Below are 17,442 nucleotides of genomic sequence, written 5' to 3'. Positions count from 1 at the left end.
CATCAACAAAAGGAAGTCAAAACAACTGGACAGCGACATCATCGTAACCTCCATCATTATCAATCCTTCCAACACAATCCTGGAAATACTGTATCCTCTCAATTGCTTTCTGCATCTCAATTCAATTTTGCCTTTGTTTTGCCTTCAATTTCACACCTTTATTTTCATCATCACAAACTCCCACTGGATTTGCACTGAAGTTTTTCAAACAATTTCAATGATCATCCAGGTGTGCAGAATGACTTTTATACAGATACATTAACACTCATGCGAGACTTCGACCAACGGGAAGATTTGCTTGGTGCTTGTAAGTTTTAGAATCCAGCAAAATATGTGTTTGTCCTCAACACTTCTGAGGCACAGACAAAATTGGACATGATGCAGGTGAAGAACAGGTAGTTTAGACAAAGTTTTAAATTGTAATTTGTAATGTAAAGGAAGAATCTTGTCAACTTACGTTCCAACCGGAAGGATGGTTTCAGGTGAGGGTTGGAGGAGGGAACGAGCACCTCTTCTGAGGGACCTTTGGAAAAACAATAGAAATATGAAAGCTTAGACACATTGATATCTCAATCAGTTTGATAACTTGTTCAAAAAAGAAAACAAAAGGAAAGGCCTGGATGGAACAGGCAACAGATGACAAGGTGAATCAGGTGATCTCATCCAATCGAAGGGAGTTAAAGTTGTTGTTGTTTATTCTGCATGGGGATGATCACCCCAAGAAGTTACCTTCCCACAAAAATAATTACAATTATCTCCACAATTAAGGACACTTCTTCATGAAAGGAAGTATTTACATCAATGTCTGTAAAAGACGAAGTCTCAAAACAAATTTTTCTTGATGTTTTGATTTTGTGGTTGGCTGTGTTTGCACCCATTGTGTGTTCAACCCACCTGCCCCAAAGTATTGAAGAGTGCTTACCTGTTGAAGATCCTGCATACAATATGGCTTCTGCTGTTGCTGCCATCATCAGGGTGAGGCTTCCGTTCGCGAGCCAGCCAATGAACAATGTAAGATGGTGATAGATTGATTTTCACCATCAACAAGATCCCACCATGGTTTTCCTCATCTTTCCTTCCTTCACTATGAAAGTTCAGGTTCCTGTCCTCATGAAATTCACAAGATGTCCATCAGGATTGAACTCCCTGTCCATGACTGTCCGATCAAAAGATGTTTCAGTGATTGCTCCAACATGATCTCAGGTACATTCACGTGTTTGAAAGAGACCCTGCGTCAAAGTGAATTTGTTTCAACGGAATATTCTCCTTAAATGTTTTTTTTTGTTTTTTTTGTGTTTTTTTTTCCCTTTAAGCTTTTTTTTGTGTTTTTTCCCCCTTTAATGTGTTTTTCCCCCTTAAATGTGTGTCACGGAGGAGTCTGTTAGAGGAGGGGGGAGATGAGGAGGGAAGGTCGTTATCTCTGGAGATGAGGCTTGCCCTTGGGATTCTTCAGGAGGACTACTTTATCTCCTTTGATGGTATATCTCCCGTTTGGGTCACTTTCCCTCTTTTTTTCAAGATCACTCAGCAGCATCTCTTGTTTTTCTCTTTGGAGCTGAGTGTAATCCGGAGTGATAAAAATGTTTTTTGTCCAGAGAGAGGGATCAGTTAAATTGCGAACCTTCTTGTTATTGGTAAGAACAAGATTCCGATCCGACTCACAACTGAACACAACTTTCATTGGTCTGAATCTGTTCTCAATGTACCGTCCAACGCGGAAAGTGCGTACGGGCTCTATGTTCAGGTTCATGGCTTTAATTAATTTTGTCACAACCTCCTTGTCATGTTCCCCTTTTCCCTCCTTCACTCCACGGAACATGAGGTTATTTTTACGCCTTTCTATCTCCGCTGGTTCATCATTGACAAGCTTGGACTGAGACGAATGGTGAGGCTTACGTTCGGCCGGCAGCTGATCAACATCATGCTGTTTCACTTGTTGTTTCCTGCCTTCACAGAGAGGCTTCGGTTGGCGTTGAAGAACAACACAGTACTGTTGTCGCTGCTGCCGCCCTTCATCACTTTGAGGCTTTGGTTCAGGTGGGAGCAAATCAACATCCTGCTGTTTCAGTTGTTGCTTCTGTCGCCCATCATCAGTTATGAGAAGCACTTCTTCATCAACTCCTTCCTCAGCAAGTTTTCCTGCTTATTGCAATTTGGTTTCTCTCTCCTGGACCTGTTGCTCCCTCAACTCCACATGACGTTTCTTCTCTCTTATCTGTTCTTCTCTTTCCATGAGAATCAACTCTTTTGTTTTCCAGGCAACTTCACATTGCTCTCTGTGTTCTCGTTCCTTTTTCTCTCTCAGACGAGACTCTCCCTCCGATTTATTCAGATTACATTGTCGATTATGAAGCTTCTCTCCCTTTTGGTGGATATGGAGCTGCTGTTTCTTTCGCTCTTCATCTTTCCCGTTCATGAAGGCATCAAACATCCCCTGTCGCTCCAACTCCTGTTCCTGATATATCAGCAATTCTTTCTCTCTTTGCTGAACATCTTGCTTCCACTTTTTAACTTCTAACATTCTCTTTTCTACTTCAACCATTTTCTTCTTACGTTCTGTGTTTTTACGCTTTTCCCAGATCCAAACTTCAAATTTCTCATCCTCAAAATCCTTTTCCCAATTTGATCGTCTGGATTCTTCCTGCTCCCTTATCTTTAACTCTTCTTGTTTCTTCCTCTCCTGTTCATTTATTTTCTTCTGCTCTGCTTCCTTCTTCTCTTTCTGCTGTTCCTCCTCTCGTTTCCTCCGTTCATCTTCCTCCTTTAACCACAATTCTTTGTTCAATTTCCTTTGCGCTTCCATTTCCATGAACTCACGTTCTCTGTCCTGAACAAACTTCTCTCTTTGGATGAGATCTCCTTTTTTTTGGAGCAACATCTTTTCTTTTTCCTGAAGTTGTTCTTTCTGTGCTTGTAAAACTTTATATTGCTCCTCTTGATAATGTTCTTCCTCTTGTTCTTCATTTCCGAAGTTCTGTTTCACTGTGAACTCCATTTTTTCCTTCACATCATGAACCTCAGTTCCCTCCAGTTTCTGCATTTCAAGGAGTTTGTTTTCCTGAACATCATTTACCAATGGTGGCTCATCTTTCAGTTGTCTCCTTTTGATTTTACATCCACATTTCACACTGCAAGAGAAACAAACATTCTCAGTTCAAGGTAAAAAGAAGTATTCCATCACCTGTAAAGTGTTGAATACATGGTTTTGTAAAACATAAACAAACATGTTCCACGAGTGTTACAATGCTACAGGATACGGAATATCGAGCTTGCAGATGTAACTTAAACAAGGTCCAAATGATCGGTGTGGAACGATGAATCACACTTGATTATTTAAATAATTTAATGTAACGGTGGAGGATGTTGTGAACCTTTGTGTTTGTTTTTGATGAAGAAGGAAATCATGTAACTTTTTGTAAATTATCTCTCACTTCACTGGAATTCCATTGGAAACATGTTTTCATGACGTCATTTGGCGGCCATCTTGGATTTAAAAATATCCGCCATCTCAGAAGAACAACCAACTTATTCCTTGGAAATCAACACTTAATAAGTGAGTTTTACTTTTTATTCACAACAAGTGTTCAATAATAAACCTTTTAAAATCTTCCTAAAGACATCATTGTTACTTTGTGTGAACAAAAAAAATTCCAATCAGAGGTTTAAACTTGTGTCACGTGGGTTGGACATGGTTCATATCATGAACTGTTTTCAACAATTAAATTACTTCACTCATACATCACAGACGAAAATAATGGGATATGGACTTTTTAGAATATTCACCATCGATCGAATTAAAAAAGAAAGAGCTCAAAGAAAAGAAAGATCTCACTGTCACACAGTAAATAGAAAGATTGATGATAATATTGTTGTGGGCCGGGGGTTTGGTGAGACCACCAGGGGGTGAAGCTATCTCGGTTTCCCACCAGACTCACCCGACTTGCAGGCCATCACACACGGATAAGTCCGTGATGTGGTGGGTCACTAACGGACCGTGAACGCCAATAACTCAACTACATGACCGAGGGTCCTCTGTATAGTTTTCCGGTTACCAAGAAAAATAACCACGTGATCTAATTGGAGGGGGACTCGCCCTAGGTACGTCTTGTCCGAACCAGATCACCTTACCGGATCAGATGCAGCCGAGCGACACTGCCAATGACATACCGGCTAAAAGGAACGGATCGTTAGGAATAAAGTCCAGGCGAGGTTCGGATACGGACCATGCTGGATCAATGAAAGAAAAGACAAAAACGAGCTGGGAACATTTCCACTTATAACACTGAACAACAAAAATTTTTTACTGGAGATGTGTAAAGTGATTTAGACTAATTTGGGTACGCTGATTTCAAAAATCATAACCGTTTTGCTGTATCACGTCAGGATTTTCAGTAACAGAAATATTCCCATTGCCTAGAAGTCAGGATTTCAATGAAATTTACAAAAATTCATTTATTCATTTATTTCATCATGAATGCTTCAAAATTATAGAAATTACAGAAAAACTCCACCAGAATGTAATTAAAAATGCTTTAGGCATTTGGCTTTGCGTTTGTGCTGCTCTGTGTCAGTTTCACGATGCAGGAACCAGCAGAAATCGCCCATCATGTTCGGGTTGTGCCGCCCTTGGTAACGCGTCTCCATGAGTGAAATCTCTTGGTGGAATCGCTCGCCGTGCTTGTCCGAGACTGCTCCCAAGTTGTCAGGGAAGAAGTTCAGGTGCTGGTGTAGGAAATGGATTTTCAGGGACATCCTGGAGCCAAGTTTCCTGAAGGACTCCAGCAGCTGCTGCACTATTTCTTCATAGTTGTCCGCGCGCTCGTTCCCCAAGAAGTTGTCCGTCACAGCTTTGAAGCTCCTCCATGCTGCCAGCTCTTTGGGGTTTAGAATTGTCGGAAAAGTTTCGTCCTTCATAATCTGTCGGATTTGCGGTCCAACAAAGACACCAGCCTTGATCTTGGCCTCCGACAAGGTGTTGCCAAACTTTTCCTTGAGGTATAAAAACCCACGCCCATTCAGATCCATTGCCCGTACAAAACTTTTCATCAAGCCGAGCTTTATGTGGAGTGGTGGAAGGAAAACCTTGGCTGGGTCGGCAAGGGCGACATGCTTCACGTTGTGTCGACCAGGTACATGCTCTTTTCGCTCTTCCCAATCTTTCTTCGTCCAGTGATTCTTGTCGTCTCTGCTATCCCAGAGACAAAGGAAGCACATGTATTTCGTGTAGCCTGACTGCAGCCCTAACAACAGCGCCACCACTTTCAAGTCTCCGCAGATGTGCCAGTTGAAGTCATTGTACTTGATGGAATCAAGCAGCTGCCGCATAGTCTCATAGGTCTCTGTCATGCCGAACGCGTGAGCCAGTGGGACTGATGGTTTCTCGTTGCCCTTCTGGAGCAAAACAGCCTTCAAGCTGTTCTTCCCAGAGTCGATGAAGAGGCGCCAGTCTGCAGGATCGTGATCACACCCAAGTTCTTTCAACAGACCGTTGATGTCACTGCAGAATGTCATCGTGTCTTCCATCTCAAAGAACTCAGCCATGTCTCTGTGACGTGCTCTGAACAAGGATATCTTGGTGTTAGGTTCAAGTAGATTCCACTGCTGCAGCCTTGATCCAAGCAGCTCTGCCTTCGCCTTTGACAGCGAGAGATCTCTTACAAGATCATTTAAGTCTCCCTGGTTCAGAAGGTGTGATTCTTGAGTGTCGGGTTCAAAAGGTTCATCATCACCATCCTCTTCACCACTGCTTACAGCTATGTTCTGATCAGCTGGAGGTGTTGGAACGGGGTTCTCGTCATCATGAGGCACAGGTTTACGAGCAGAGACGCAGTCAGCATACTTGATGTGACCTTTATTCTTCTTGTTGAAGCCGGCGATGCTTGTGCAGCAGAAATAACAATCATCATGATGATTCTGCGGCTCACGCCATATGGGCACCACAAATGGCATGCTCGCGCGCTTGCCCACCAACCACTGAGTCAAGGTTGTGTGACAGCTTGTGCAGCAGATGTGTGGTGCCCAGCTCTGTTCTTGGTCCCCCACCTTACACCCGAAGTAGTGAAAGTAGGCGGCCTTCATTTTCACTGCTGTAGATATACTTCGCTGTTGATCTTTTTTGGTATACCGACCACAGACATAACAGAAGTTGTCAGGATGATTGGTACAGGAACGCCAACTCATCTTTATCTGAAAGAAAGAAATATAACACAAGTTAACAACAATTGTACGAAATAGACATGTTAAAGACATATGTAAATTTCATTGAAATCCTGACTTCTAGGCAATGGGAATATTTCTGTTCCTGAAAATCCTGACGTGATACAGCAAAACGGTTATGATTTTTGAAATCAGCGTACCCAAATTAGTCTTAATCACTTTACACATCTCCAGTAAAAAAAAAATTTTGAAATTTGTTGTTCAGTGTAATTATACGTGCGTGTTGAAGGCGACAAAAGGGTTGGCGTCAGGAAGGGCATCCAGCCGTAAAAAAAAAAAAACTGCCACAACAAAGGGGACCATGATTGGAGCCCGCAAAAAGCTGACCCCTGCTCAGGGAAAAAGGCTTTAAAACGGTGTGATGATCCTGTATTTTGTGGGTCATCCATATCAGTTAGTGATTCCTTGGTTATCTTATCCAGCCGCGAACAGGTGAGCGCCCAGGGGTATTTGCCCGATGTTTAATAAATATCATTGTGTTTAACGCCTAACTCCTCCTTTACCATTGTGATGTGGCGAGAGAGATTTAACAACACATAATATGTATATGTTTCATATGGAGTTCCACATTTCATATTATATTCCGAGCAAGTACCATCCATCACTTCGCTGACAGGAATACGAAGCGGGGTGGCGGGTGATGGGACAGAGAGAGGGAGACAGTTGGGAGAGAGCAAATAAGACCAATGCTTACCTTTCCGTGATATTTAACCCCCCGGGGATCTTTGACAGGTCGAGGGTTAAACATGACCTTCACCGCCGCGCCTCAACACAGAGTGCCATTTCCTGTGTGTTTTGTATTTTACGGCGATGGCCCCGCTTCACACAGGGGCAACAAAGGTTTCATTGGCTGAACTGGAGATGCTGGTGCGGGAGGGCAGAATGCAGTCATTGTTGCTATGTTTGCTTCTTGATGTCACGGAGTTCCTGCCGCTCTGGTATTTTGTTAATCTTTGTGTACTTCTATCTTCCTGTCCTTCTGCCTTTCAAGAAAATTACATAACATTGTCAGTGGGTGAGGCAACACCAGAGGGACTGCAGGGCCAACATAGACTGTTGATGTGAGATGTGAACGTTATTTTTTACATGTATCGATGTGGAAGAGATGAGTGGATAATGAAAGAAGATCACACAGAAATGTTAACATTAATAACAGACTCTAGAGGTTATCGTATGTGCAGAAATGAAACAAAGCCATGGACACTGGCATCTCCAGGTGTTTATAAGCGATTTGAAGGAATGAATAATGAAGATGAGGCATTCGATGATAAGATTGAGGAAAGTGAAAAAATATTTGTCACCACTTTATCTTTAAGAAATTGTTGTGGCCTATTCCAAGTCAAGGCACTGTTGAGCAGGCCAAAAAAAATGCAAAAAATAATTAATTAATTAATACCCCCCCAAAAAACACGAACAGCGAGGGACAGCAAAGTGATGAAGGATGAGCCTTTTTTAAGGATAATTAAATAATGCCGTTAATTATCTTCAATAGGGGTGTTTGAATGAAGCCAAACAACCGGTTTTCATTCATGCACTCCCTTGGAGTTCCCTCAACATCCTTGTAAAGTTTCAGGCTGTGAGGTTTCATGGTCTTGGAGTTATTGAGGACACACACACACACACACACACACACACACACACACACACACACACACACACAATTATCGATAGACAGACAAACAAGGAAATGACAAATTGAAAAACATGGACGTAAAAAGGGTGCAAGTGATTAAATAAGGTGTATGGAAGGTTTCAGTACCTGTCGTTCTGGAGACTCATGTTTCTTTAAAAAATCATCTTGGATCGACCATCTGTAAGAGTCTAATGTTTCATCCTACCTTGCTGGAGCGCTGAGTCGATGGAGTGATGATGGATCCACTGCCAAACATGACACCTTCTCCAGCGGCCATGACTACAACTTCTTCGTTTGCACACACATCAACAAAAGGAAGTCAAAACAACTGGAGAGCGACATCATCGTAACCTCCATCATTATCAATCCTTCCAACACAATCCTGGAAATACTGTATCCTCTCAATTGCTTTCTGCATCTCAATTCAATTTTGCCTTTGTTTTGCCTTCAATTTCACACCTTTATTTTCATCATCACAAACTCCCACTGGATTTGCACTGAAGTTTTTCAAACAACTAATTTCAAAGATCATCCAGGTGTGCAGAATGACTTTTATACAGATACATTAACAATCATGCGAGACTTCGACCAACGGGAAGATTTGCTTGGTGCTTGTAAGTTTTAGAATCCAGCAAAATATGTGTTTGTCCTCAACACTTCTGAGGCACAGACAAAATTGGACATGATGCAGGTGAAGAACAGGCAGTTTAGACAAAGTTTTAAATTGTAATTTGTAATGTAAAGGAAGAATCTTGTCAACTTACGTTCCAACATGAAGGATGGTTTCAGGTGAGGGTTGGAGGAGGGAACGAGCACCTCTTCTGAGGGACCTTTGGAAAAACAATAGAAATATGAAAGCTTAGACACATTGATATCTCAATCAGTTTGATAACTTGTTCAAAAAAGAAAACAAAAGGAAAGGCCTAGATGGAACAGGCAACAGATGACAAGGTGAATCAGGTGATCTCATCCAATCGAAGGGAGTTAAAGTTGTTGTTTATTCTGCATGGGGATGATCACCCCAAGAAGTTACCTTCCCACAAAAATAATTACAATTATCTCCACAATTAAGGACACTTCTTCATGGAAGGAAGTATTTACAGCAATGTCTGTAAAAGACTAAGTCTCAAAACAATTTTTCTTGATGTTTTGATCTTGTGGTTGGCTGTGTTTGCACCCATTGTGTGTTCAACCCACCTGCCCCAAAGTATTGAAGAGTGCTTACCTGTTGAAGATCCTGCATACAATATGGCTTCTGCTGTTGCTGCCATCATCAGGGTGAGGCTTCCGTTCGCGAGCCAGCCAATGAACAATGTAAGATGGTGATAGATTGATTTTCACCATCAACAAGATCCCACCATGGTTTTCCTCATCTTTCCTTCCTTCACTATGAAAGTTCAGGTTCCTGTCCTCATGAAATGCAAGATGTCCATCAGGAGTGAACTCCCTATCCATGACTGTCCGATCAAAAGATGTTTCAGTGATTGCTCCAATATGATCTCAGGTACATTCACGTGTTTGAAAGAGACCCTGCGTCAAAGTGAATTTGTTTTAACGGAATATTCTCCTTAAATGTTTTTTTTTGTTTTTTTCTGTTGTTTTCCCCCCTTTAAGGTTTCTTTTGTGTTTTTTTCCCCCTTTAATATTTTTTTCCCCCTTAAATGTGTGTCACGGAGGAGTCTGTTATAGGAGGTGGGAGATGAGGAGGGAAGGTCGTTATCTCTGGAGATGAGGCTTGCCCTTGGGATTCTTCAGGAGGACTACTTTATCTCCTTTGATGGTATATCTCCCGTTTGGGTCACTTTCCCTCTTTTTTTCAAGATCACTCAGCAGCATCTCTTGTTTTTCCCTTTGGAGCTGAGTGTAATCCGGAGTGATAAAAATGTTTTTTGTCCAGAGAGAGGGATCAGTTAAATTGCGAACCTTCTTGTTGTTGGTAAGAACAAGATTCCGATCCGACTCACAACTGAACACAACTTTCATTGGTCTGAATCTGTTCTCAATGTACCGTCCAACGCGGAAAGTGCGTACGGGCTCTATGTTCAGGTTCATGGCTTTAATTAATTTTGTCACAACCTCCTTGTCATGTTCCCCTTTTCCCTCCTTCACTCCACGGAACATGAGGTTATTTTTACGCCTTTCTATCTCCGCTGGTTCATCATTGACAAGCTTGGACTGAGACGAATGGTGAGGCTTACGTTCGGCCGGCAGCTGATCAACATCATGCTGTTTCACTTGTTGTTTCCTGCCTTCACAGAGAGGCTTCGGTTGGTGTTGAAGAACAACACTGTACTGTTGTCGCTGCTGCCGCCCTTCATCACTTTGAGTCTTTGGTTCAGGTGGGAGCAAATCAACATCCTGCTGTTTCAGTTGTTGCTTCTGTCGCCCATCATCAGTTATGAGAAGCACTTCTTCATCATCTCCTTCCTCAGCAAGTTTTCCTGCTTTTTGCAATTTGGTTTCTCTCTCCAGGACCTGTTGCTCCCTCAACTCCACATGACGTTTCTTCTCTCTTATCTGTTCTTCTCTTTCCATGAGAATCAACTCTCTTGTTTTCCAGGCAACTTCACATTGCTCTCTGTGTTCTTGTTCCTTTTTCTCTCTCAGACGAGACTCTCCCTCCGATTTATTCAGATTACATTGTCGATTATGAAGCTTCTCTCCCTTTTGCTGGATATAGAGCTGCTGTTTATTTAGCTCTTCATCTTTCCCGTTCATGAAGGCATCAAACATCCCCTGTCGCTCCAGCTCCTGTTCCTGATATATCGGCAATTCTTTCTCTCTTTGCTGAACATCTTGCTTCCACTTTTTAACTTCTAACATTCTCTTTTCTACTTCAACCATTTTCTTCTTACGTTCTGTGTTTTTACGCTTTTCCCAGATCCAAACTTCAAATTTCTCATCCTCAAAATCCTTTTCCCAATTTGATCGTCTGGATTCTTCCTGCTCCCTTATCTTTAACTCTTCTTGTTTCTTCCTCTCCTGTTCATTTATTTTCTTCTGCTCTGCTTCCTTCTTCTCTCTCTGGTGTTGCTCCTCTCGTTTCCCCCGTTCATCTTCCTCCTTTAACCACAATTCTTTGTTCAATTTCCTTTGCGCTTCCATTTCCATGAACTCACGTTCTCTGTCCTGAACAAACTTCTCTCTTTGGATGAGATCTCCTTTTTTTTGGAGCAACAACTTTTCTTTTTCCTGAAGTTGTTCTTTCTGTGCTTGTAAAACTTTATTTTGCTCCTCTTGATAATGTTCTTCCTCTTGTTCTTCATTTCCGAAGTTCTGTTTCACTGTGAACTCCATTTTTTCCTTCACATCAGGAACCTCAGTTCCCTCCAGTTTCTGCATTTCAAGGAGTTTGTTTTCCTGAACATCATTTACCAATGGTGGCTCATCTTTCAGTTGTCTCCTTTTGATTTTACATCCACATTTCACACTGCAAGAGAAACAAACATTCTCAGTTCAAGGTAAAATGAAGGATTCCATCACCTGTAAAGTGTTGAAAACATGGTTTTGTAAAACATAAACAAACATGTTCCACGAGTGTTACAATGCTACAGGATACGGAATATCGAGCTTGCAGATGTAACTTAAACAAGGTCCAAATGATCGGTGTGGAACGATGAATCATACTTGATTATTTAAATAATTTAATGTAACGGTGGAGGATGTTGTGAAATTTAGTGTTTGTTTTTGATGAAGAAGGAAATCATGTAACTTTTTGTAAATTATCTCTCACTTCACTGGAATTCCATTGGAAACATGTTTTCATGACGTCATTTGGCGGCCATCTTGGATTTAAAAATATCCGCCATCTCAGAAGAACAACCAACTTATCCTTGGAAATCAACACTTAATAAGTGAGTTTTACTTTTTATTCACAACAAGTGTTCAATAATAAACCTTTTAAAATCTTCCTAAAGACATCATTGTTACTTTGTGTGAACAAAAAAAATTCCAATCAGAGGTTTAAACTTGTGTCACGTGGGTTGGACATGGTTCATATCATGAACTGTTTTCAACAATTAAATTACTTCACTCATACATCACAGACGAAAATAATGGGATATGGACTTTTTAGAATATTCACCATCGATCGAATTAAAAAAGAAAGAGCTCAAAGAAAAGAAAGATCTCACTGTCACACAGTAAATAGAAAGATTGATGATAATATTGTTGTGGGCCGGGGGTTTGGTGAGACCACCAGGGGGTGAAGCTATCTCGGTTTCCCACCAGACTCACCCGACTTGCAGGCCATCACACACGGATAAGTCTGTGATGTGGTGGGTCACTAATGGACCGTGAACGCCAATAACTCAACTACATGACCGAGGGTCCTCTGTATAGTTTTCCGGTTACCAAGAAATATAACCACGTGATCTAATTACAGGGGGACTCGCCCTAGGTACGTCTTGTCCGAACCAGATCACCTTACCGGATCAGATGCAGCCGAGCGACACTGCCAATGACATACCGGCTAAAAGGAACGGATCGTTAGGAATAAAGTCCAGGCGAGGTTCGGATACGGACCATGCTGGATCAATGAAAGAAAAGACAAAAACGAGCTGGGAACATTTCCACTTATAATTTATGAACAGGCAGGCGAGGAAAAATATGTGGCACGATTAGTAGTTTTTATTGTTGTGTGGAAGGAGGGACAGGAAGAAAAGTGTGGTGTGCCAATAATACAAGAAACTTACAAAAGCAGACACGTAGCAATTATCCCGATATAATTCTTGTGCACTCTGAACTTAAGCGAGGACAGGCACATGACACACACACGCACACACACACACACACACACACACACACACACACACACACACACACACACACACACACACACACACACACACACACACACACACACACACACACACACGCGCACACACACACACACACACACGCACACGCACACACACACACACACACACACACACACACACACAGACACGCACACACACACACACACACACACACATCCAGATGAAGAAGGCTTAATGAGAAGAAAGAGGAGAGGAGATGGGGCTAACGGTCTCTCAATATCTTGCAGGATTGACTGATTGCACCACCAGTATGTTTTGGGGGGATGCTCCGCTTGGTGATACCTCCCTGACAGCTAGCACGTCGTCTCTTGCTTCGTAGCACTTTGAGCAGCTCAACATCGATCCAGAGAATAGGTCACGACCGTCAGGCATGAAAGAAGAGCTTTTGGTGGAGTCAGAATCCAGTGGGTGGAGGAAGGCAGAGTCCGGAGCAGTGGGTGGAGAAAGGCAAACAGGATCATGTGGGTGAGTGGAGTCAGGGACGAGGCGGGGAAGAAGACGGATTCAGCAGGTGAGTTGGTGATGAAATTGGAATAAGCAGATGAGGAACGCTGAGCAGGAAAGACGATGACCGACAGCCCCACGAACCATACTTTTCTCGACGTTGTAGTGCGGGCGAGGGTGACGATCCGAAACGACGTGTCGTCACCTGAATCAGGGGCTCTGGTTGGGCCGTGGACAGCACACGGTCCGGCCGTGATGGCCTGCACCAAACTCCCGGGCTGTCCACGGCGACCCGTGGTCAGCGCCGGTCAATGTGCTGCCTGTCTGTAAGTCATGCGGCCCAAGGAGTACAGCGGGCCTCTGCCTGGCTGCAGCCTCGCCGGGTGGAGAGGCGAGTGGATGTTCGCCATCCGTGCGAGACACCTGGGGTCGCGGTGGTCAGCGAAGACCGATGGTAAGATGCTATGGTAAACACATTCACAGACCCGAACAAGGTGTGCCATTCGTCCCCTGCTATGTGTGCGATTATAAATTATCCCGGGGATGCGCATGTGACCGCCGCCATTGAGTATGCGGTCATTTATAAAATGCAGTGTTGTGTGCAGTGCCGGCCCTGATCTGTGTCATGAAATGAAGGAAAAGGTTGGATATAATTATTAGATGCAGACTTGGATTGAAAAGAGGACAGATACAATTATTAGATGGAGATTTGGATTGAAAAGAGGACAAAGATATAATTATTTAATGGAGATTTGGATTGAAAAGAGGACAAAGATATTGTTGCAGATTCGCGCCCGCCGGCGTGCGAACGGCCACGTAACTCGAATCGCGGCACGTCGCCCACCGGACGGACAATCCCGTCGTGACCCTCTCGGACTAACGCCGGGAACTAGTCAAGGGTGGACCTTTCGGCCTCACCACGATCGTGCCAATCGGCCCCCCACGTGGGATAGGGTTGCTCGCCAAATTCGACCTACCGAAGTACCCACACGGAGGGTAGACCGGGCGATCGCACCTCGCCGCAGGTCGACTTCGGACACGGGCCACTTTAAGCGACCCGTTCCGTACTATCGGGATAACCGAGCGGTGTTATCGTCGGCCTCGACGGTTCGATTAATTATCGGGCGTTTTAGCCCACGACCAACCCTTTACGTGAAGTAAGATGGAGATTCAACAGAGGAAAAGACGAAGCGAAGCGGGAAAACAGTTCAACATAAAGCACATTTATTTCACGATGAACGGAAAGCACACATATACAATTACACCAAAAGCAAATGTAAAAGAAGAAGAAACACAATATTACACAAAAAGCAAATATAAAAGAGAAACACAATGCAGATCTATTACCGACTACGCGAGCACACGGCAACACTTATGCAGTTTTACTTCACAGACGGCGCCGACAACACATATACCCAAAGCAAAAGAAAAGGACCACCCTCAAGGATGAGGCGGGCCTGGGGCCGAGACCGCGTCGGGCCTACCCGTCTGGTGATGAGCCGCGAAATGGCGCTGGCGCCCCGACTCCGCGGGCCTCGCTGGGACTGCCTGGTATGGGGTGGGGACGGGGCCCCCTTCTCGCACTATCTCAGCGCGGGGGGAAACAGGAGGGGGTTGTTGATGCTCGGGGGAAAGGAGGATATCTCCCTGTCTCGGGTCCCGCGACGAGCATCTCCACCACGACCTCGGTCGCGCCGCCGGCCTCTCCCTCCGCAGCTCCCCGAATCCGACGCGAGCACCCCCTCGATCGCCTTCGCCGCCGCCACCTCTCCACAGCTCCGTCCTCTTCACTCTGACTACTACCACTTCTTCCCAGCTCCACCGACAACTCCCAACTGACTCGACTGACGAACGCGGCCCCCTTATATCCCCTGTGGCCTCGCTCCTTCACCTTTGACCCTTTACCTCCGACCCTTCACCTCTAACTGGCTCCCCATTGGACCGAGGAAAAGTGGGCGTGAATGCTTTTTGATCCATTAATTTGCATACAGCAACCGCAATCCAACGCCCTGGAGGCGGGGCCAAATCGCCCCACGCTCACCGATAGGACGGAACAGAAGTGGGCGTGAGTCGTTTTTGATCCGTTTTCCTCGGAAAGTCTGTGATGTTTCTGAACACGCTGCTCGGTGCGCGCCCTGCACGAGTCCAGTATCGGTGCCCACAAGTGGCGCAAGAATGGTGGTGATACGATGGTGGCGAGTTGTGACGGTAAAGGTCGTGGCTGTTGGCGTGAAGCGGCGTTGTGGTTGGTGGTTGTTGTGTGATGGCTGTTGAGACGTGGTTGGTGGTGGTAGTAATGGCGGATGGTCCAAAATAAAGATAGTAAAAGAAAAACGGCTATCTAAAAGGGTCGCAGCCCGCATGAATGACATTTATTCCCTCTAAACAACGGGTTTGGGCCTAACTACACATATACTTACAGAGATATCTCACCTCAGGGACCTGAATGGTGGTTTGTGAATTTCGTCAACCACAACAATATAATTACTAGACGCAGAAATGGGTTGAAAAGAGTGAGCCACATGGTTGAAAAGTAAGTTGTTATCATTTGGTGTGTTCTTTTTCCATGGCTGGCTTCCGTGAGGACCCCTTGCTTGGATTAGCCTCAGGGATAGCGTAACAGAATAAGAATGAGTTCAGAGATTTAATCGGACCGATCCATGAGATTCACACAACGCACTGTCCCGTTTGACCCATTAGACAAGAAGGGACTATCTGACGTATATTACTGAAATAACTGTCTTGGGACCACTGTATGTTGGATGCCATCATGTTGGACGGATGCGGATCCTGGATCCGCAACAATATCACATATCCCTGAAAATAATTTGGTTTCAGGTGGTTCTGACTTCCAGAAAATGGAGAATCTGTTTAAAACTGATTTTCGAATTAAAAAAAAAACAGTTCTATTTTGCTGGACAGTGTTAAATTAATGTTTCATGAAACGTTGACATGCTTGTAATGACTTCTGATTGAGTAAACATAGTAAGACTTTGGTCATAAAGCACATCAAATAGAAAAGAATAGTCAATCCATTTTGCAAGATAAAATTTCACCGAGCGTTAATGGGACAAAGCAGTGCGCGAGGGAATATGGGATGGTGTGCCATCGACAACGAAGTTCTGATTTAATATTTTGTTTGCCTTCAACTGTGTTTTCATGAATTACAAGACAGACTGACCTGAAACTTTCACAGGCTTGTTTTTGATACACAGGTTATTTAATACACAAGTATAATTGAAAACAGCTCACCAAAGTGACAGCTCACCAAAGTGATAGCTCACCAAAGGTGTCCCCTCCCTTTAAAATGAGTATTGTTCCACAAGATCTCACTATGACAGCCATTTTGAAGTTCAAGGTAATTACAAGTCTTTACTGCAAGTAAATCTACATTTGTTTTTTCAACCTCGATCAGTACAAATGTTGGTATTTACACCAAATTTAACTTTGATTTTATACAGGATCAGTGGACTTCTTCATGGCAGCCATTTTGAAATCCAAGATGGTCACCATCACCAACTTACACAAAATTAAAATTGTGGGTTTTTTAAACTCTTTGGCGTAACAAGTGTGGGTGTTCCCACCAAAATGGACTACATACGACATCCACAGCCTGAGCTATCGTGTCCCCTTGGATGAAGGTATAAATATTGATGAAAAGTCATTTGTGTTCTTTACCAGTGAATGCAGCGCTTTCTCCTGAACCTCGTCTTGTTGAACCAACGAGATGGATTAAACATAATCACACCGACAAACAAAAGGGAGGCAATCACGACGAACACGACATCACGACCCAGGTACATCCCTCCATCCTCAACAGCATCGTTCTGGAAAACCTGTGGAAATAGACAAGGCCAGGGGAAGGAAACATGTTTATTTCATTTATAATTAAACTAAACAATGTTTTTACAATTACTTTACAAAATCAAAAAGTTCGTGACAAAATAGCATGTTCTTGATAATTTTAGAGAACAAACACAATGGTTCATGGAATGTTCGAGAGTTTACCTTTTGTACCACGCTTGTTAAGGACAGGTTTGTAAGAGGGTTTGGGAAGTAATTTGTAATTTGTTCAGAATGCTGGCGATAGCTCGCCGACCATTTTCAAAAAACACCGTGGAATCTTTACCATCCAATATAAATGAGTGTTGGTGGATGAATCCTTCATGTTTAATGTTCCTCCAATGGTTGTAACACACATTACACGTGAAACACCAGGGTGGCAGTTTATGGAGGGATCGAGATTTGAACCCAGGCTCAGAGGTGAATGTGTAAACTGTGAAACTCCACCAGCCCTGAGATGGATCTTCCTGGGGATCAATTTCCACT

General features: G+C 43.5%; 1 protein-coding gene and 1 pseudogene across 1 annotated transcript; both read right to left on the bottom strand.

Moving 5' to 3' along the window:
• Positions 1 to 1,399: 1,399 nt before the first annotated feature.
• LOC147021111 (uncharacterized) lies at positions 1,400 to 9,304 on the bottom strand (annotated as a pseudogene).
• Positions 9,032 to 17,143, bottom strand: LOC147021110 (uncharacterized). The gene is made up of 2 exons (XM_085890879.1): positions 16,792 to 17,143; positions 9,032 to 11,279 (listed from the first exon to the last, which is right to left on the bottom strand). Exons 1-2 carry the CDS (start codon positions 16,914 to 16,916, stop codon positions 9,566 to 9,568), a joined length of 1,839 nt encoding a protein of 612 aa, XP_085747005.1. The 5' UTR covers positions 16,917 to 17,143; the 3' UTR covers positions 9,032 to 9,565.
• Between the last annotated feature and the right edge of the window lie 299 nt (positions 17,144 to 17,442).

Source organism: Eptatretus burgeri, chromosome 8, assembly GCF_056783735.1.
Source record: "Eptatretus burgeri isolate ZD-2024b chromosome 8, Ebu_testis_v1, whole genome shotgun sequence".
In the NCBI taxonomy this organism is placed as follows: domain Eukaryota; kingdom Metazoa; phylum Chordata; class Myxini; order Myxiniformes; family Myxinidae; genus Eptatretus; species Eptatretus burgeri.
The sequence above is the reverse complement of the archived record's forward strand: the minus strand, read 5'-3'. Positions and strand labels throughout refer to the sequence as shown.

Excerpts from the sequence above, each read along its gene's own strand:
- LOC147021110 (XM_085890879.1), bottom strand. The coding sequence starts at position 16,916 with ATGTACCTGGGTCGTGATGTCGTGTTCGTCGTGATTGCCTCCCTTTTG. Across the intron at positions 11,280-16,791 it reads AGAAAGCGCTGCATTCACTG|TGTGAAATGTGGATGTAAAA; the intron begins GTAAAGAACACA and ends TTTCTCTTGCAG.